This window comes from Pristiophorus japonicus, chromosome 1, assembly GCF_044704955.1.
Source record: "Pristiophorus japonicus isolate sPriJap1 chromosome 1, sPriJap1.hap1, whole genome shotgun sequence".
Lineage (NCBI taxonomy): Eukaryota > Metazoa > Chordata > Chondrichthyes > Pristiophoridae > Pristiophorus > Pristiophorus japonicus.
In genome coordinates, this window is record NC_091977.1 from 545,039,966 (window position 1) to 545,061,004 (window position 21,039).

A 21,039-nucleotide genomic window follows, 5' to 3' on the forward strand; every position below is an offset into this window, starting at 1 on the left:
GGGTAAGGGTCACTCACTAACTGTACAGAGTCACTGTTTATTCAGGGTAAGGGTCACTCACTGTAACTGTGCAGAGTCACTGTTTATTCAGGGTAAGGGTCACTCACTGTAACTGTACAGAGTCACTGTTTATTCAGGGTAAGGGTCACTCACTGTGTAACTGTACAGAGTCACTGTTTATTCAGGGTAAGGGTCACTCACTGTAACTGTACAGAGTCGCTGTTTATTCAGGATAAGGGTCACTCACTGTGTAACTGTACAGAGTCACTGTTTATTCAGGGTAAGGGTCACTCACTGTAACTGTACAGAGTCACTGTTTATTCAGGGTAAGGGTCACTCACTGTAACTGTACAGAGTCACTGTTTATTCAGGGTAAGGGTCACTCACTGTAACTGTACAGAGTCACTGTTTATTCAGGGTAAGGGTCACTCACTGTGTAACTGTACAGAGTCACTGTTTATTCAGGGTAAGGGTCACTCACTGTAACTGTACAGAGTCACTGTTTATTCAGGGTAAGGGTCACTCACTGTGTACCTGTACAGAGTCACTGTTTATTCAGGGTAAGGGTCACTCACTGTAACTATACGTAATGTAGATTTTCTCCTGACATAGAAACAGATTGAAAAGTAATTTTACTAAGTCCCAGTTGCCAGGACTGTCTTGTTTTTAAGCTCCTCCCCCCTCCCCAGACTGCATCACTACAACAGCATTTATATAGCGCCTTTAACATAGTACAATGTCCCAAGGCGCCTAACTGGACTGATTATCAAACAAAATTTGACCATGAGCACCATAAAGAGACATTAGGACAAATGGTCAAAGAAATCAGTTTGAAGGAACGTTTGTAAGGAGGAATGAGAAGCGGAGAGGTTGAGGGAGTGAATTCCAGAGCTTGACAGCTGAAGGCACGGCTACCAATGGTGGACCAATGAAAATTGGGAATGTGCAAGAGGCCAGAATTAGAGTGTAGTGTAGAGCTGATGGGGGGTTTAGGGCTGGAGGATGTTACAGAGATAGGGAGGGCCTAGGCCATGGAGGAATTTTATAATCGAGACATTGCTTAACCAGGAGCCAATGTAGGTCAGCGAGCACAGGGGTGATGGGTGAGCGGGACTTGATGTGAGTTCGGGCACGGGTAGCAGAGTTTGGGATGAGCCAGAAATGAAGGGAGGTCGGCCAGTAGAGCATTGAACTAAAGTCTAGAGGTAACAAAGGAATGAATGAGAGTTTCGGTGGCAGGTGAGCTGAGGCAGGGGCGGAGGCGGGCGATGTAACGTAGGAAGAAGTAGGCTGTCTTCGTGATGGTGCTGTTATGTGGTCAGGAGCTCAGCTCAGGGTCAAATATGGCACCAGTGTTGCAAACGGTGTGGTTCAGCCTCCGACCAATGCCAGGGAGAGGGATGGAGTTGGTGACTAGGGAACGCAGTTTGTGGCCGGGGTCCAAAGACAATGCCTTCTCAATATTTAACTGGAGAAAATTTCTGCTTATCAGACAAGCAATCAGAAATAAAAAGTATGGAGTGCGCTCGATATTCAGAGTGAATGTGGAGTGAGCGCGATACCCAGAGTGCATGTGGAGTGAGCGCGATACCCAGAGTGCATGTGGAGTGAGCGCGATACCCAGAGTGCATGTGGAGTGAGCGCGATACCCAGAGTGCATGTGGAGTGAGCGCGATACCCAGAGTGCATGTGGAGTGAGCGCGATACCCAGAGTGCATGTGGAGTGAGCGCGATACCCAGAGTGCATGTGGAGTGAGCGCGATACCCAGAGTGCATGTGGAGTGAGCGCGATACCCAGAGTGCATGTGGAGTGAGCGCGATACCCAGAGTGCATGTGGAGTGAGCGCGATACCCAGAGTGCATGTGGAGTGAGCGCGATACCCAGAGTGCATGTGGAGTGAGCGCGATACCCAGAGTGCATGTGGAGTGAGCGCGATACCCAGAGTGCATGTGGAGTGAGCGCGATACCCAGAGTGCATGTGGACTGGGCCAGGTAACGCTGTCGGCCTGCTTGAGTGGCAGTGCTGGTACTTGTGCGTTCAATGGTTGTGTTCCACTTTACTCACACTCCAGTATAATGAGGAGTGCTTCCAGCGTGCCTTCCTTTGGATGAGATGTTATTCCAAGGCCCTGTCTCTCTGTTTGGGCAGATGCTAAATATTCCAGTGCACTGTTTGAAGAAATGCAGGACAGTCCTGGTCATTATCACATCATTGTTTGTGGGAGCTTTCTGTGCGCAAATTGGCCGCCGCGTTTCCCACATTACAATAATGACTCCACTTCACAAAGTATTGGATGTAAAGCGCTTTGGGACTTCCTAGAAACATAGAAACATAGAAAATAGGTGCAGGAGTAGGCCATTCGGCCCTTCTAGCCTGCACCGCCATTCAATGAGTTCATGGCTGAACATGCAACTTCAGTACCCCATTCCTGCTTTCTCACCATACCCCTTGATTCCCCTAGTAGTAAGGACTTCATCTAACTCCTTTTTGAATATATTTAGTGAATTGGCCTCAACAACTTTCTGTGGTAGAGAATTCCACAGGTTCACCACTCTCTGGGTGAAGAAATTCCTCCTCATCTCGGTCCTAAATGGCTTCCCCCTTATCCTTAGACTGTGTCCCCTGGTTCTGGACTTCCCCAACATTGGGAACATTCTTCCTGCATCTAACCTGTCTAACCCCGTCAGAATTTTAAACGTTTCTATGAGGTCCCCTCTCATTCTTCTGAACTCCAGTGAATACAAGCCCAGTTGATCCAGTCTTTCTTGATAGGTCAGTCCCGCCATCCCGGGAATCAGTCTGGTGAACCTTCGCTGCACTCCCTCAATAGCAAGAATGTCCTTCCTCAGGTTAGGAGACCAAAACTGTACACAATACTCCAGGTGTGGCCTCACCAAGGCCCTGTACAATTGTAGCAACACCCAGGTACCATGACACCCAGGTCTCTTTGCACCTCCCCTTTTCCTAATCTGTCACCATTCAGATAATAGTCTGTCTCTCTGTTTTTACCACCAAAGTGGATAACCTCACATTTATCCACATTATACTTCATCTGCCATGCATTTGCCCACTCACCTAACCTATCCAAGTCGCTCTGCAGCCTCATAGAATCCTCCTTGCAGCTCACACTGCCACCCAACTTAGTGTCATCCGCAAATTTGGAGATACTACATTTAATCCCCTCGTCTAAATCATTAATGTACAGTGTAAACAGCTGGGGCCCCAGCACAGAACCTTGCGGTACCCCACTAGTCACTGCCTGCCATTCTGAAAAGTCCCCATTTACTCCTACTCTTTGCTTCCTGTCTGACAACCAGTTCTCAATCCATGTCAGCACACTACCCCCAATCCCATGTGCTTTAACTTTGCACATTAATCTCTTGTGTGGGACCTTGTCGAAAGCCTTCTGAAAGTCCTGAGGTTGCGAAAGGCGCTATGTAAATGCAAGTCTTTCCTCTCTTTCTTGGGTACTCCTTAAACTTGGTGTGCGATGAAACTTGCTCTCTGTCTGGTCCATGGGGCTGTGCAGCACGCGGGGCTGTAGGTGTACATGTAATAAACCAAATTGTGCAGCCGTCAGTCCCCGTGCCACACAAACAGAGCCTGATGCTAATAAGAAGAGCAGAAATGTAATGACAAAAGCCTCCTGCTGTGTTGCTGTGTATTGGCAAGTTCCAAAAACCTATTGAGTTCTTGGACTGGTTTATCTAGCGTGAGATGAGAGATTTCCATCCTCTAATCACGTCCATTAGGAACAATGGAGCTGGTGATGTCCCTTTTTTTTCTCATTATTATCAGGTATTCTAATGAGCATACTGATTATTGAACTCCGCAATAGTGACTGGTTTAGGGAAATAAATGAGTTCCATTGACTGGACGAAAAAATTACAATCAGGCAGACACCAGCACCGGGTGCAGCGGTTCTTAAAGATACACTGTTCGGCTATTTCGTTTCGTCTCCTCCTTTAAAACGCTCCTTAAAGCCGCCCTCTTTGGCCAAGCTTTTAATCACAGTCCTAATATCTCCTTATGTGGCTCGGAGTCAAACTTTCTTTGATAACGTTCCTGTGGGACGTTTTACTACTTTAAAGGCGCTGTTGTTGGGTGGGAATATGACTGGCTTCACCGATTACCGCTAGTGTGGCCAGACAGCTTTCTCACTCTTTGCAATGGTCTCTGGGAAGCATTAATCAGATCACGAATGAAAACAGAGAATGCTGGGAATATTCAGCGGGTCAGGCAGCATCTGTGGAGAGAGAAACAAGAGTTAACGTTTCAGGTCGCTGTCCTTTCGTCAGACCAACTGGAAGCAGATTGTCTCTGGCCAAAAACTAACACATCCCTGATGCTTGCTAGAATTCTTCAATATTGGGCAGTCATGTGACCATGTGAGTCTACAATCGATCTGGGGCAATATATACACAACATGTACACACTATATTCACTGTACACACACTATATTCACTGTATACACAATATCTACACTGTATACACAATATATACGCAACATGTACACAATGTGTTCACTGTATACAATATATACACTGTATACACAATATATACGCAACATGTACACTATATTCACTGTACACACAATATATACAATACACACAACATGTACACACTATATTCATTGTATACATAATCTATACACTACATGTACACACACTTCACTGTACACACAATATATACACATACACAATATATACACGTACACACTATATGCACTGTATACACAATAGATACACTGCATACACATTATATACACAACATGTACACACTATATTCACTACACACTGTTGACTGTACACACATATTCACTGTACACACAATATATTCACTGTATACACAATATATTTACAATATATTCACTGTATGCACACACCACATTCACTATATACTCAATATATACACAACATGTACACAATATATTCACTACACAATATATTCACTATATACACAACACACACACAATATATTCACCATGCACACACTATATTCACTGTATGCACACACTATATTCACTATATACTCAATATATTTACTATATACATGAAATTGATTGAGAGAAAAAATAGAATGAGAGTAAACTAGCAAGAGACAAAAACAGATTATAAAAGTTTCTGTAGGTATATAAAAATGAAGAGATTAGCGAAAGTAAATGTGGGTCCCTTAGAGGCAGAGACAGGAGAAATTATAATAGGGAATAATGAAATGGCAGAGTGGTTTACTTTGTAACTGTCTTCATCGAAGACGACACAAAAAGCACTCTGGAAATAGTGGGAAGCACAAGTGTCCAGTGAGAATGAGGAACATAAAGAAATTAGTAAAGAAATCCCAGTGGACTGGAAGGTAGCAAATGTAACCTCGCTATTCAAGTAAGGTATTCTCTCGGTCCCGAGAAGCCCAGCTCTCTTCCTGGATCCCGGGATTCTCCCAGTTCCGGGAAGTCCTGCTCTCTCCCTGGATCCCGAGATTCTCCCAGTCCTGGGAAGCCCTGCTCCCTCCCTGGATCCCGGGATTCTCTGGGCACTGAGCAAGGGGAAGATGAAGTTATCAGTTTGAGTTGCCAAGCCGTGCGCTGCTGCAGATCATTTTTTGCTGTTTGCCTTGTGTGGAGACAATTGGCCGACAGCTTCCAGAGCTCAGGGAATGAGGCATTATGCAAATGAGCATGGTATTTGCATAACCCTAATTAGGTAATTACTAATCCGTTTGCTATGAGATCAAGTATGTGTGGAGATGTATATTGTTATCACTCGCTATTCACTGGCTGCCTTCACTAATCAGACTCAAGGACCCAGCTCCTGCTGTTGGTGAACATTTTTTGGGAGGGGTCAGGGTGAGAGGAGAGTGAGTCGACCAGTGAGCTATGGTCCCTTTAAACCCGTGAGGCACGTGCCTGAAATTGGCCCATTAATTGTAGGCCCCCAGGCTGTAGGGACCATGTGTTACCATCTCTGTTCCCGTTCCCTCCCCGGGTCCTGGTGGCATACATTTGCACAGGTGCCCCTCGCCCTCTGGTACCTTGCCCACGAGACACTTGTACATCAATGATTTGGATACAGGGAGCCGTGCCCAAATCTGTAGACGACACTGAAATAAGGGGCACAGTTAGTCATTCTGAGGACCAAATGGAGGCATTGGGATACAATAGAGCAGTGGTTATGTTACTGGCCTAGTAATCCAGAGGCCTGAACTAATGATCCATAGATCCCACCGCGGCAGCTGGGGAATTTAAATTCAGTTCATTAAATAAATCCGGAATAAAAAGCTGGTGCCGGTAATGGTGACCATGGAACTACCGGATTGTGGTAAAAACCCATCGGGTTCACGAATGTCCTTTAGGGAAGGAAATCTGCCGTCCCTATCTGGTCTGGTCGATATGTGACTCCAGACCCACAGCAATGTGGTTGACTCTTAACTGCCCCGTGAAATGGCGGCTCACCACCACCTTCTCGAGGGATGGGCAATAAATGCCGGCCTTGCCAGCGACGTCCAGATCCCGTGAATGAACAATAAAGAATTGATAAGACGGCAGAATGGGGAAAGAACGTGTCAGATGGAATTCAATGTCAGTAAATGTAAGATGGTGCAGTTCTATTCAACACAAGTGTAATAATTATACTTTGTGGAAAAGCTGAGTGATGGGGAAGAGAAAAGGGATTCACCAAATAGTGAAAGCAGCATTTCAAATGGATAAGGCCATTAAAAAGTGAAAGTGAATGGATACTGAGTTGATGCCACGAGGTGTAGAATGTAAGAGTGGAGATGTAATGGGGAGCCTGTTAAAACCTCAGTCAGGCTCCAGTTGGAGACTGCGAGCAGTTTTGGGCTCCACGCTATATGAAGGATGTTAAAGCAACAGAGCAAGGACAGAACGGATTCACCAGGAGGCTGCCTGGTGTGAGGAAATACAACTACAACGGAAGAGTTGAAGAATCTTGGGCTGGAGATGAGAGGCAGCAGTTTTAACACCGACTCTGACTGTCCCACTGTCTCTCTTTCTATCTTACAGATGTGGAAGAAACCTATGAGTTTGTGATTGTGTCGCTAACTGGGCAGACATGGCATTTTGAGGCCTCGAGTTCTGATGAGAGAGAATCATGGGTGCTGGCGATCGAGAGTCAGATCTTTGCCAGTCTACAGTCCTGTGAAAGCAGCAAAAACAAGGTACGGCCGGCACCGAGAACGTACGCCCACCGCTTGGTGTGAGAGAATCTGACCAGACGTGTTTCCATCGCTGGGTGCAGGGAGCTCGGGTACAGGGGGGCTGGGGGCTGGGAGTGGCTTTTGTGCCTCCATGCAAGTATTCCACCAGGTCCACCCGCTGCTCCCCTTCTGGAGATTGGGCACTTTGCTCTGGCCTGTGGCTCCTGACCTCGGCCTTACTGATCCACACGGTGAGTGAGTGACCCCAGTCTTAACTCTCGGAGTGACCCCAGTCCTAACTCTCAGAGTGACCACAGCCACAGTCCCGGAGTGACCGCTGTCTCGGAGTGACCCGGCCCCTGTCTCAGATTACCCCGGGCCCCAGTCCCGGAGTGACCCCAGGCCCTGGAGTGAGTGACCCCAGGCCCTGACCCCGGGCCCTGGAGTGAGTGACCCCGGGCTCTGACCCCAGGCCCTGGAGTGAGTGACCCTGGGCTCTGACGCCAGGCCCTGCAGTGAGTGACCCCAGGCCCTGGAGTGAGTGACCCCAGGCCCTGACCCCAGGCCCTGGAGTGAGTGACCCCGGGCTCTGACCCCAGGCCCTGGAGTGAGTGACCCTGGGCTCTGACGCCAGGCCCTGCAGTGAGTGACCCCAGGTCCTGGAGTGAGTGACCCCGGGCTCTGACCCCAGGCCCTGCAGTGAGTGACCCTAGACCCTGCAGTGAGTGACCCCAGACCCTGCAGTGAGTGACCCCAGACCCTGCAGTGAGCGACCCCAGGCCCTGGAGTGAGTGACTCCCGACCCTGACCCAAGGCCCTGCAATGAGTGACCCCAGGCCCTGCAGTGAGTGACCGCAGGCCCTGACCCCAGGCACAGATTGCCGTTTATGCCGTCCTGTGATGGTGATTACCGGATACCAGGCACAGCCTCTCCCTCCAATACACAACGGGACTGATCCATTCTGAACAAACTGTTGTGTGCTGTTGGCAGCTGCTGCCTGGTGTCTGTCAGGCCCCCACTCTGGGCCTGGCCTGGGTACAGCATATTAGCAGCTGGTATTATTACAGGTGACAGTCCTCTGATGTACATAGGTCTGTGTCGAGCAGCGATAAAGAGATAATTATAATATTCTTTTAATCAGGCAGCCACGGCTGTTATGAAAAGAATGAACAAACTCGATCCAGGCAAAGTGCTCCCTGTGCTCAAATCCCAGCGACACAAATTAATACTGAGGACACGAGGAGCAAGAAGGGGATCCTTTTCTTCCAAAGAAAGAATGAGTGGTGGAATAAATCGCAAAGACGTTGTAAATGGGATGAGACAATTAGATTTGTTTCTGGAGGGAGAAGGTATTGAGGGATGTGGGGAGTTGGTGGGGTTGGGGATGTGGGGAAAACATAGAAACATAGAAAATAGGTGCAGGAGTAGGCCATTCGGCCCTTCTAGCCTGCACCGCCATTCAATGAGTTCATGGCTGAACATGCAACTTCAGTACCCCATTCCTGCTTTCTCGCCATACCCCTTGATCCCCCCAGTAGTAAGGACTACATCTAACTCCTTTTTGAATATATTTAGTGAATTGGCCTCAACAACTTTCTGTGGTAGAGAATTCCACAGGTTCACCACTCTCTGGGTGAAGAAGTTTCTCCTCATCTCGGTCCTAAATGGCTAACCCCTTATTGAATATACTTAGACTGTGACCCCTGGTTCTGGACTTCCCCAACATTGGGAACATTCTTCCTGCATCTAACCTGTCTAAACCTGTCAGAATTTTAAACGTTTCTATGAGATCCCCTCTCATTCTTCTGAACTCTAGTGAATACAAGCCCAGTTGATCCAGTCTTTCTTGATATGTCAGTCCCGCCATCCCGGGAATCAGTCTGGTGAATCTTCGCTGCACTCCCTCAATAGCAAGAATGTCCTTCCTCAAGTTAGGAGACCAAAACTGTACACAATACTCCAGGTGTGGCCTCACCAAGGCCCTGTACAACTGTAGTAACACCTCCCTGCCCCTGTACTCAAATCCCCTCGCTATGAAGGCCAACATGCCATTTGCTTTCTTAACCGCCTGCTGTACCTGCATGCCAACCTTCAATGACTGATGTACCATGACACCCAGGTCTCGTTGCACCTTCCCTTTTCCTAATCTGTCACCATTCAGATAATAGTCTGTCTCTCTGTTTTTACCACCAAAGTGGATAACCTTACATTTATCCACATTATACTTCATCTGCCATGCATTTGTCCACTCACCTAACCTATCCAAGTCACTCTGCAGCCTCATAGCATCCTCCTCGCAGCTCACACTGCCACCCAACTTAGTGTCATCCGCAAATTTGGAGATACTACATTTAATCCCCTCGTCTAAATCATTAATATACAGTGTAAACAGCTGGGGCCCCAGCACAGAACCTTGTGGTACCCCACTAGTCACTGCCTGCCATTCTGAAAAATACCCGTTTACTCCTACTCTTTGCTTCCTGTCTGACAACCAGTTCTCAATCCACGTCAGCACATTACCCCCAATCCCATGTGCTTTAACTTTGCACATTAATCTCTTGTGTGGGACCTTGTTGAAAGCCTTCTGAAAGTCCAAATACACCACATCAACTGGTTCTGCCTTGTCCACTCTACTGGGAACATCCTCAAAAAATTCCAGAAGATTTGTCAAGCATGATTTCCCTTTCACAAATCCATGCTGACTTGGACCTATCATGTCACCTCTTTCCAAATGCACTGCTATGACATCCTTAATAATTGATTCCATCATTTTACCCACTACCGATGTCAGGCTGACCGGTCGATAATTCCCTGTTTTCTCTCTCCCTCCTTTTTTAAAAAGTGGGGTTACATTGGCTACCCTCCACTCCATAGGAACTGATCCAGAGTCTATGGAATGTTGGAAAATGACTGTCAATGCATCCGCTATTTCCAAGGCCACCTCCTTAAGTACTCTGGGATGCAGTCCATCAGGCCCTGGGGGCTTATCGGCCTTCAATCCCATCAATTTCCCCAACACAATTTCCCGACTAATAAGGATTTCCCTCAGTTCCTCCTCCTTACTAGACCCTCCGACCCCTTTTATATCCGGAAGGTTGTTTGTGTCCTCCTTAGTGAATACCGAACCAAAGTACTTGTTCAATTGGTCTGCCATTTCTTTGCTCCCCGTTATGACTTCCCCTGATTCTGACTGCAGGGGACCTACGTTTGTCTTTACCAACCTTTTTCTCTTTACATATCTATAGAAGCTTTTGCAGTCTGTCTTAATGTTCCCTGCAAGCTTCCTCTCGTACTCTATTTTCCCTGCCCTAATCAAACCCTTTGTCCTCCTCTGCTGAGTTCTAAATTTCTCCCAGTCCCCGGGTTCGCTGCTATTTCTGGCCAATTTGTATGCCACTTCCTTGGCTTTAATACTATCCCTGATTTCCCTTGATAGCCACGGTTGAGCCACCTTCCCTTTTTTATTTTTACGCCAGACAGGGATGTACAATTGTTGTAGTTCATCCATGCGGTCTCTAAATGTCTGCCATTGCCCATCCACAGTCAACCCCTTAAGTATCATTCGCCAATCTATCCTAGCCAATTCACGCCTCATACCTTCAAAGTTACCCTTCTTTAAGTTCTGGACCATGGTCTCTGAATTAACTGTTTCATTCTCCATCCTAATGCAGAATTCCACCATATTATGGTCACTCTTCCCCAAGGGGCCTCGCACAACGAGATTGCTAATTAATCCTCTCTCATTACACAACACTCAGTCTAAGATGGCTTCCCCCCTAGTTGATTCCTCGACATATTGGTCTCGAAAACCATCCCTTATGCACTCCAGGAAATCCTCCTCCACCGTATTGCTTCCAGTTTGGTTAGCCCAATCTATGTGCATATTAAAGTCAACCATTATAACTGCTGCACCTTTATTGCATGCACCCCTAATTTCCTGTTTGATGCCCTCCCCAACATCACTATTACTGTTTGGAGGTCTGTACACAACTCCCACTAACGTTTTTTGCCCTTTGGTGTTCTGCAGCTCTACCCATATAGATTCCACATCATCCAAGCTAAGTCCTTCCTAACTATTGCATTAATCTCCTCTTTAACCAGCAATGCTACCCCACCTCCTTTTCCTTTTATTCTATTCTTCCTGAATGTTGAATACCCCTGGATGTTGAGTTCCCAGCCCTGATCATCCTGGAGCCACGTCTCTGTAATCCCAATCACATCATATTTGTTAACATCTATTTGCACAGTTAATTCATCCACCTTATTACGGATACTCCTTGCATTAAGACACAAAGCCTTCAGGCTTGTTTTTTTAACACCCTTTGTCCTTTTAGAATTATGATGTAGTGTGGCCCTTTTTGTTTCTTGCCTTTGTTTACTCGGTCTTCCACTATTGCTTTTTACCTTTCTACCATCTGTTTCTGATCTATATTACTTCGCCCTGTCTCACTGCATGGGTTCCCATCCCCCTGCCATATTAGTTTAAACACTCCCGAACTGCATTAGCAAATGTTGCCCCCAGGACATCAGTTCCAGTCCTGCCCAAGTGCAGACCGTCCCTTTTGTACAGGTCCCACTTCCCCCAGAACTGGTTCCAATGTCCCAGAGAAGGTGGGGTTGGGGGATGTGGGGAAAAGGTGGGGCTGATGTATGAAAAAGCGATGGGATATTGGGCAGAATGTTCCAGTTCTTCAATGAAAATAATCGCAGTTTCAGAATGAAGAATATTTTTCTGTTTTATTTCAGTCTCGATTGGGAAGCCAGAGTGATGCGATCGCCATCCAATCTATCCGGAACGTGCGAGGGAACAGTTTCTGTGTTGACTGTGAAACACCGAGTGAGTATTCTGCAGGACTGTAATGTGCCCCACGGTGCAGGACTGTAATGTGCCCCACAGACGTGTCCCACGGTGCAGGACTGTAACGTGCCCCACGGACGTGCCCCACGGTGCAGGACTGTAACGTGTCCCACGGTGCAGGACTGTAACGTGCCCCACGGTGCAGGACTGTAACGTGCCCCACGGTGCAGGACTGTAACGTGCCCCACGGTGCAGGACTGTAACGTGCCCCACGGTGCAGGACTGTAACGTGCCCCACGGTGCAGGACTGTAACGTGCCCCACGGTGCAGGACTGTAACGTGTCCCACGGTGCAGGACTGTAACGTGACCCACGGTGCAGGACTGTAACGTGACCCACGGTGCAGGACTGTAACGTGCCCCACGGTGCAGGACTGTAACGTGCCCCACGGTGCAGGACTGTAACGTGTCCCACGGTGCAGGACTGTAACGTGTCCCACGGTGCAGGACTGTAACGTGTCCCACGGTGCAGGACTGTAACGTGTCCCACGGTGCAGGACTGTAACGTGTCCCACGGTGCAGGACTGTAACGTGTCCCACGGTGCAGGATCAGGAGCTGTTCCGACTCCAGGATCAAGAAGTTTACTCTGTAGTGAAGGTTTGGAGCCTGCACAAGGCCTCAAAGGGACTCAGTCCACTTACTAATTGGCTTGAGTTTCACTGAAGCCTTTTGGAATGTAAAGGGGAAAACTTCCCGGAACAATCTGGGATCCACCCGACCTTGGTGTCGGAGTGGATGAATGGCCTTTCTCGAAGCGATCTGATCGGGTGGATTCCTGGCTCACATCGTGCCCGTTCACCCCTCTCCTGCCCAGCCATGGCACTGAGGCCTGTGCCAGGCTGTGAATCTCAGCCACGGCATCGAACGGCTTGCCGAATCGCCCGTGGCCACTGCGGTGATCCAGGCTGCCGTGCCCTGCTGGCTTGCACCGGGTTTGAATGCCGGGCCCATGTGAATGTCTCCACGTTTCTCCCACAGACCCCGACTGGGCGAGCTTGAACCTCGGAGCCCTGATCTGCATAGAATGTTCCGGCATCCACCGGAACCTGGGCACGCACCTGTCGCGAGTGCGCTCTCTTGACCTGGACGACTGGCCTGTTGAACTCATCATGGTTATGACGGGAATCGGAAATGCGATGGCCAACAGTGTGTGGGAGGACTCGGTGCAGGGGCTGATCAAACCCAGCCAGGACAGCAGCAGGTAGGGCATGGGGTCTGCACAGAGCGGGGTCTGGTACAGGGTCCGCACAGAGCGGGGTCTGCACAGAGTGGGGTCCGGTACAGGGTCTGCACAGAGCGGGGTCCGGTACAGGGTCTGCACAGCGCGGGGTCTGCACAGCGCGGGGTCTGCACAGAGCGGGGTCCGCACAGAGCGGGGTCCGGTACAGGGTCTGCACAGCGCGGGGTCTGCACAGCGCGGGGTCTGCACAGAGCGGGGTCCGCACAGAGCGGGGTCCGGTACAGGGTCTGCACAGCGCGGGGTCTGCACAGCGCGGGGTCTGAACAGAGCGGGGTCCGCACAGAGCGGGGTCCGGTACAGGGTCTGCACAGCGCGGGGTCTGCACAGAGCGGGGTCCGGTACAGGGTCTGCACAGCGCGGGGTCTGCACAGAGCGGGGTCCGGTACAGGGTCTGCACAGCGCGGGGTCTGCACAGCGCGGGGTCTGCACAGAGCGGGGTCCGCACAGAGCGGGGTCCGGTACAGGGTCTGCACAGCGCGGGGTCTGCACAGAGCGGGGTCCGGTACACGGTCTGCACAGCGCGGGGTCTGCACAGAGCGGGGTCCGGTACAGGGTCTGCACAGCGCGGGGTCCGCACAGAGCGGGGTCCGCACAGAGTGGGGTCCGGTACAGGGTCTGCACAGAGCGGGGTCCGGTACAGGGTCCGCACAGAACGGGGTCTGCACAGAGCGGGGTCCGGTACAGGGTCCGCACAGAGCGGGGTCCGGTACAGGGTCTGCACAGAGCGGGGTCCGGTACAGGGTCTGCACAGAGCGGGGTCTGCACAGAGCGGGGTCCGGTACAGGGTCTGCACAGCGCGGGGTCTGCACAGCGCGGGGTCCGCACAGAGCGGGGTCCGCACAGAGCGGGGTCTGCACAGAGCGGGGTCCGGTACAGGGTCCGCACAGAGCGGGGTCCGGTACAGGGTCCGCACAGAGCAGGGTCTGCACAGCACGGGGTCCGGTACAGGGTCCGCACAGAGCGGGGTCTGCACAGAGCGGGGTCCGCACAGCACGGGGTCCGGTACAGGGTCCGCACAGAGCAGGGTCTGCACAGCACGGGGTCCGGTACAGGATCCGCACAGAGCAGGGTCTGCACAGCACGGGGTCCGGTACAGGGTCTGCACAGCGCGGGCTCGCGGCAGCACAGGTACAGCACAGATGAGAAGCGCGCTGCCCGATGCAGTAACACAGGTTCCTTCTGTTCCTTCAGGGCTCTCGGTCCTGCGCTGCATTGCAACTAGTTTTGATGTAGTAAATAAGGAGAAAGTGTTTCCGGGGCAGGAGGGTTGGTCACCAGAGGACACAGATTTAAAGTAACTCGCAACTGAATTGGAGGCGAGGATGAGGAGAATGTGTTTCCGCAGCGAGTTGTTGTGATCGGGAACACGCTGCCTGAAAGGGCGGCGGCAGCAGATTCAATAGTAACATTTAAAAGGGAATTGGATGAATACTGGCAGGGATATGAGGAAAGAGCGAGGGGAGTGGGACTGGCGGGATAGCTCCGATGGGCCAAATGGCCTCCTTCAGTGCTGTATTACTTTTGATTCTCGCATGTTGACGTTTGAAGCTTGGCAAGGAGACGCAGCCCATGAGAATGAGGAGCTGTACAGTTTTTGAGGTGTATCTGGCAATGGTTTTCATCTGTTTCGGGTACAGTGACCCAGTGGTCTGGCCCTGGATTCGTGACCCACAGGCCAAGAGTTCAAATCCCACTGGGCCAAGTCGTGAATTGAATAAATCTGGCAATTTGTGGCACCCAGAAAAATTATCTTGAAAACTGCCGGATTGTCGTAAAACCCCAGCTGGATCACTGATGTCCTTCAGGGGGGGGAACCCGCCTCTCGTACCCGGTCTGGGCTACAGGTGACTCCAGTCCCACTCTGTGATGGACTGAGAGTAACTCGGGACGGGCAGTAACTGCGGCCTTGCCCCAGTGTTGCCCACATTCGATGTTTCTCGGTGGGGTGTGCAGGAACAGCTGAGGCAGCCCGTCTCCACCTGGGATGCTGTGTGTTTAAGCCGTTGTGAGCATGTGGCAGTGAATGTGTGTGTGCAGGGTAAGGAGGCCCCTGAGGATCATGTGCAGGAGCACGTGCTGTTTCCTGAGAGAGGATACTGAGGCATAAGAACATAAGAAATAGGAGCAGGAGTAGGCCATACAGCCCCTCGAGCCTGCTGATCATGGCTGATCCGATCATTGACTCAGCTTCACTTCCCTGCCCGCTCCCCATAACCCCTTATCCCCTTATCGGTTAAGAAACTTTCTATTTCTGTCATAAATTTATTCAATGTCCCAACTTCCACAGCTCTCTGAGGCAGCGAATTCCACAGATTTACAACCCTCTGAGAGAAGAAATTTCTCCTCATCTCAGTTTTAAATGGGCGGCCCCTTATTCTAAGACCATGCCCTCTAGTTCTAGTCTCCCCCATCAGTGGAAACATCCTCTCTGCATCCACCTTGTCAAGCCCCCTCATAATCTTATATGTTTCAATAAGATCACCTCTCATTCTTCTGAATTCCAATGAATAAAGGCCCAACCTCCTCAACCTTTCCTCATAACTCAACCCCCTCATCTCCGGAATCAACCGAGTGAACCTTCTCTGAACTGCCTCCAAAGGAAGTATATCCTTTCGTAAATATGGAAACCAAAACTGCACGCAGTATTCCAGGTGTGGCCTCACCAATACCCTGTATAACTGTAGCAAGACTTCCCTGCTTTTATACTCCATCCCCATTGCAATAAAGGTTAAGATACCATTGGCCTTCCTGATCACTTGCTGTACCTGCATACTATCCTTTTGTGTTTTATGCACAAGGACCCCCAGGTCCCGCTGTACTGCGGCACTTTGCAATCTTTCTCCATTTAAATAATAACTTGCTCTTTGATTTTTTTTCTGTCAAAGTGCATGACCTCACTTTCCAACATTATACTCCATCTGCCAAATTTTTGCCCACTCACTTAGCCTGTCTATGTCCTTTTGCAGATTTTTTGTGTCCTCCTCACACATTGCTTTTCCTCCCATCTTTGTATCGTCAGCAAACTTGTCTACGTTACACTCAGTCCCTTCTTCCAAGTTGTTAATATAGATTGTAAATAGTTGGGGTCCCAGCACTGATCCCTGCGGCACCCCACTAGTTACTGATTGCAACCAGAGAATGAACCATTTATCCCGACTCTCTGTTTTCTGTTAGTTAGCCAATCCTCTATCCATGCTAATCTATTACCCCCAACCCCGTGAACTTTTATCTTGTGCAGTAACCTTTTATGTGGCACCTTGTCAAATGCCTTCTGGAAGTCCAAATACACCACATTCCCCTTTATCTACCCTGTTCGTTACATCCTCAAAGAATTTCAGCAAATTTGTCAAACATGACTTCCCCTTCATAAATCCATGCTGACTCAGCCTGACTGAATTTTGCTTTTCCAAATGTCCTGCTTACTGCTTCTTTAATAATGGACTCCAACATCTTCCCAACCACAGATGTTAGGCTAACTGGTCTATAGTTTCCTGCTGTTTGTCTGCCTCCTTTTTTAAATAGGGGCGTTACATTTGCAGTTTTCCAATCTGCTGGGACCTCCCCAGAATCCAGGGAATTTTGGTAAATTACAACCAATGCATTCTCTATGTTGGGGGAGGGGATCTACCTTGCTGGCCAGAAGAACCTTTGCAAGGTTATCCATCCAGACAGATAAAGATTAAACCTGGTTGAAACTCTGCACATCTGAATATGAGAAGGCCATTCAACCCCTCCAGTCTGTTCCCTGAAGGTAACTGAAATCACTTACACATTGAGGTGAGGTATCGGTGGAAACACATCCTTGTCATCATTGAGTGACCTCGGGGCACCCTGATGGTTTGGGACTCTGATACTCCGGTGCTGTAGCTACTTATACACATCTGTCTTTCAGTTATTGGCATGATCCTGTGTACTGCCGGTGTCCGTACACATCTTCTCAAACACATGCTCACTATAGTTTATTCCAGCTGGGTGAAATTGACTCAAAATTGGAAAGTGGGGGCACCGATAGACTTCCCAATCTTTCGGATGAGACGTTAAACCGAGGTCCCGCCTGCCCTGTCAGGTGGCTGTAAAAGAACCCGTGGCACTTTCTGAAGAAGAGCAAGGGAGTTCTCCCCTTCCCGGTCGCCCAATATTTATCCCTCAAAGCACATCACTAAAACAGATTATATGGTCATTTATCACAGTGCTGTTTGTGGGAGCTTGCTGTGCGCAAATTGGTTGCCGTGTTTTCCACATTACAACAGTGACTACTCTTCAAAAATACTTCATTGGCTGTAAAGCGCTTTGGGATGTCTTGCGGTTATGAAAGGTGCTATAGAAATGCAAGTCTTTCATCCTTTAGTACTGCTCTACTCGGAACCCCCAGGTGGGCAGAGGAAACGTTACAGGGACACCCTCAAAGCCTCCCTGATAAAGTGCAACATCCCCACCGACACCTGGGAGTCCCTGGCCAAAGACCGCCCTAAGTGAAGGAAGTGCATCCAGGAGGGCGCTGAGCACCTCAGTTTCATCGCCGAGAGCATGCAGAAACCAAGCGCAGGCAGCGGAAGGAGCGTGCGGCAAACCAGTCCCACCCTCCCCTTCCCTCAACCACTGTCTGTCCCACCTGTGCCAGAGACTGTGGTTCCCATATTGGACTGTTCAGTCACCTGAGAACTCACTTTTAGAGTGGAAGCAAGTCTTCCTCGATTCCAAGGGACTGCTTGTGATGATCTCATTAAATGCAGCTCAGTATGTGTGGATTGCAGTGAGGGGACTGTGCTCTCGGGAGTACTGCATTATGTAACAATCCCCTCCCGACACCACCGAAATAAGGACAATGGCGGGAACAGCTTCACCACACGGGCTGCAGCGGTTCAAGGCGACGGCTCACCTTCACCTTCTCGGCAACGAGAGATGGGCAATAAAATGCCGGCCTTGCCAGTGCTGCCCGTACCTGAGAACACAGCAACAGACGTAAGCTGAAGCCTGTCCCAGCAAGCTGGTGGTGTCTGTACCCATGGAGTTAATGATCAGCAGGACCTGCGTTGTCGGAGGGGCTGTTTGCTGCTTTACTCTCACAGTTTCATTTAAGCCTCAATAACTGCCAGCCTAAGAGGGTGATCCTATTAATCTTGTCTGTAAGTAATCAATAGAGATAATTCTCTGAATGAAGACGCCTTGGGGAGCTGGCAGGCTTTCTCCGCAGTTTGTGTAACCATTGCGCTGCTGCCAGTTGCCGGTGAGGGCTGGGTTTAAAGTGTCAGAGGGGCGGTGGCACCAGTCGTATCTCGGAGCCGCAGTCGCTCCGACCGGTGTCTTGGGTCACCATTGCTTTTACCGGTTCATTCCCCCGTCACAGCCTGCTGAGGGTCGAGATGTGGCACTGAGCGGGTGGTCAGAGCAAAAAGGAACGAGATTGAACCGAACAGCCGCATCTTCTCCCCATATCCCTCAATCCCTCCTTCTCCCCACATCCCTCAATCCCTCCTTCTCCCCATATCCCTCAATCCCTCCTTCTCCCCATATCCCTCAATCCCTCCTTCTCCCCATAATCCCTCAATCCCTCCTTCTCCCCACATCCCTCAATCCCTCCTTCTCCCCATATCCCTCAATCCCTCCTTCTCCCCACATCCCTCAATCCCTCCTTCTCCCCATATCCCTCAATCCCTCCTTCTCCCCATATCCCTCAATCCCACCTTCTCCCCATATCCCTCAATCCCTCCTTCTCCCCACATCCCTCAATCCCTCCTTCTCCCCATATCCCTCAATCCCTCCTTCTCCCCATATCCCTCAATCCCACCTTCTCCCCAAATCCCTCAATTCCTCCTTCTCCCCACATCCCTCAATCCCTCCTTCTCCCCATATCCCTCAATCCCTCCTTCTCCCCATATCCCTCAATCCCACCTTCTCCCCATATCCCTCAATCCCTCCTTCTCCCCACATCCCTCAATCCCTCCTTCTCCCCATATCCCTCAATCCCACCATCTCCCCATATCCCTCAATCCCACCTTCTCCCCATATCCCTCAATCCCTCCTTCTCCCCTTATCCCTCAATCCCACCTTCTCCCCAAATCCCTCAATCCCACCTTCTCCCCATATCCCTGAATCCCTCCTTCTCCCCATATCCCCCAATCCAACCTCCTCACTGTATCCTTTAACTCTGTTTCTTACTACACTCTCCCGATCACATTCTGTCCCACTGCCCCATTTAACACACGCTCTAACCCATCGATCTTCTTCCCAGCCCAATCTCCAGAGCTTTTCCCCTTTCTCCAACCTGTGAGATCTCTACGCCGGATAGATCCGAACCTTTCACGTGTTGTAGACGCCCTGACCCTACGTACACTGAATCGGGAGCGATCCTTACACACTCGCTGAATCAGGGAATGATCCTTGCACACTCGCTGAATCGGGGAGTGAGTCTTGCACACTCGCTGAATCGGGGAGCGATCCTTGCACACTCACTGAATCAGGGATTGGTCCTTGCACACTCACTGAATCGGGGAGTGATTCTTGCCACTCTGAATCGGGGAGCCCTCCTTGCACACTCACTGAATCGGGGAGTGGTCCTTGCACACTCACTGAACCGGGGAGCCCTCCCTTGCACACTCACGGAATCGGGGAGCGATCCTTATACACTTGCTAAATCGGGGAACGGTCCTTGCACACTCGCTGAATCGGGGGGCGACCCTTGCACACTCGCTGAATCGGGGAGCGACCCTTGCACACTCACTGAATCGGGGGAGTGATCGTTGCACACTCTCTGAATCGGGGAGCAGTCCTTAAACACTCACTGAATCGGGGAGTGATCCTTACACACTCACTGAATCGGGGGAGCGATCCTTGCCACTCTGAATCAGGGAGCCCTCCTTGCATACTCACTGAATCAGGGAGCCCTCCTTGCACACTCTCTGAATTGGGGAGCCCTCCTTGCACACTCACTGAATCGGGGAGCGATCCTTACACACTTTCTAAAGCGGGGGACGGTCCTTGCACACTCGCTGAATCGGGGAGCGACCCTTGCACACTCAAGAATCGGGGGAGTGATCCTTGCACACTCTCTCAATCTGGGAGCACTCCTTACACACTCACTGAATCGGGGGAGTGATCCTGGCACACTCTCTGAATCGGGGAGCACTCCTTACACACTCGCTGAATTGGGAGCGATCCTTGCACGCTCACTAAATTGTGGAGTGATTCTTGCACACTCATTGAATCAGGGATTGCTCCTTGCACACTCACTGAACCGGGGAGTGGTTCTTGCACACTCACTGAATCAGCGAGGGATCCTTACACACTCACTGAATCAGGGAGCGATCCTTACACACTCACTGAATCAGGGATAGATCCTTGCACACTCACCGTATCGGGGTTCGATACTTGCACACTCACGTAATCTTGGAGCACATCTTGCACACTCAGTGAATCAGGGATTGATCCTTACACACTTGCTAAATCGGGGAACGGCCCTTGCACATTCGCTGAATCGGGGACTGATCCTTGCGCGCTCACTAAATCGTGGAGTGATTCTTGCACACTCATTGAATCAGGGATTGATTCTTGCACACTCATGAATTGGGGGGTGATCCTTGCACACTCGCTGAATCGGGAACGGTCCTTGCACACTCACTGAATCAGGGAGCAATCCTTACACACTCGCTGAATCGGGGAACAATCCTCGCACACTCACTGAGTTGGGGAGCGGTCCTTGCACACTCGTGGAATCGGGGAGTGACTCTTGCACACTCACGGAATCGGGGAGCAATCCTTACACGATCGCTGGAACGGAGAGCCCTCCT

At 50.1% G+C, this 21,039-nt stretch overlaps 1 protein-coding gene across 3 annotated transcripts in view; it reads left to right on the top strand.

The window, feature by feature from the left end:
- LOC139278449 (arf-GAP with GTPase, ANK repeat and PH domain-containing protein 1-like) overlaps positions 1-13,217 on the top strand; it is a 578,697-nt gene extending 565,480 nt beyond the window's left edge. For all 3 annotated transcript variants that reach the window (XM_070897250.1, XM_070897260.1, XM_070897241.1), the window contains exons 12-14: positions 7,021-7,175; positions 11,902-11,992; positions 12,991-13,217. In XM_070897250.1, coding sequence (XP_070753351.1) covers positions 7,021-7,175; positions 11,902-11,992; positions 12,991-13,217 — 473 coding nt within the window. The remainder of the gene's footprint in view (positions 1-7,020; positions 7,176-11,901; positions 11,993-12,990) is intronic.
- The last annotated feature ends 7,822 nt before the right edge of the window (positions 13,218-21,039 follow it).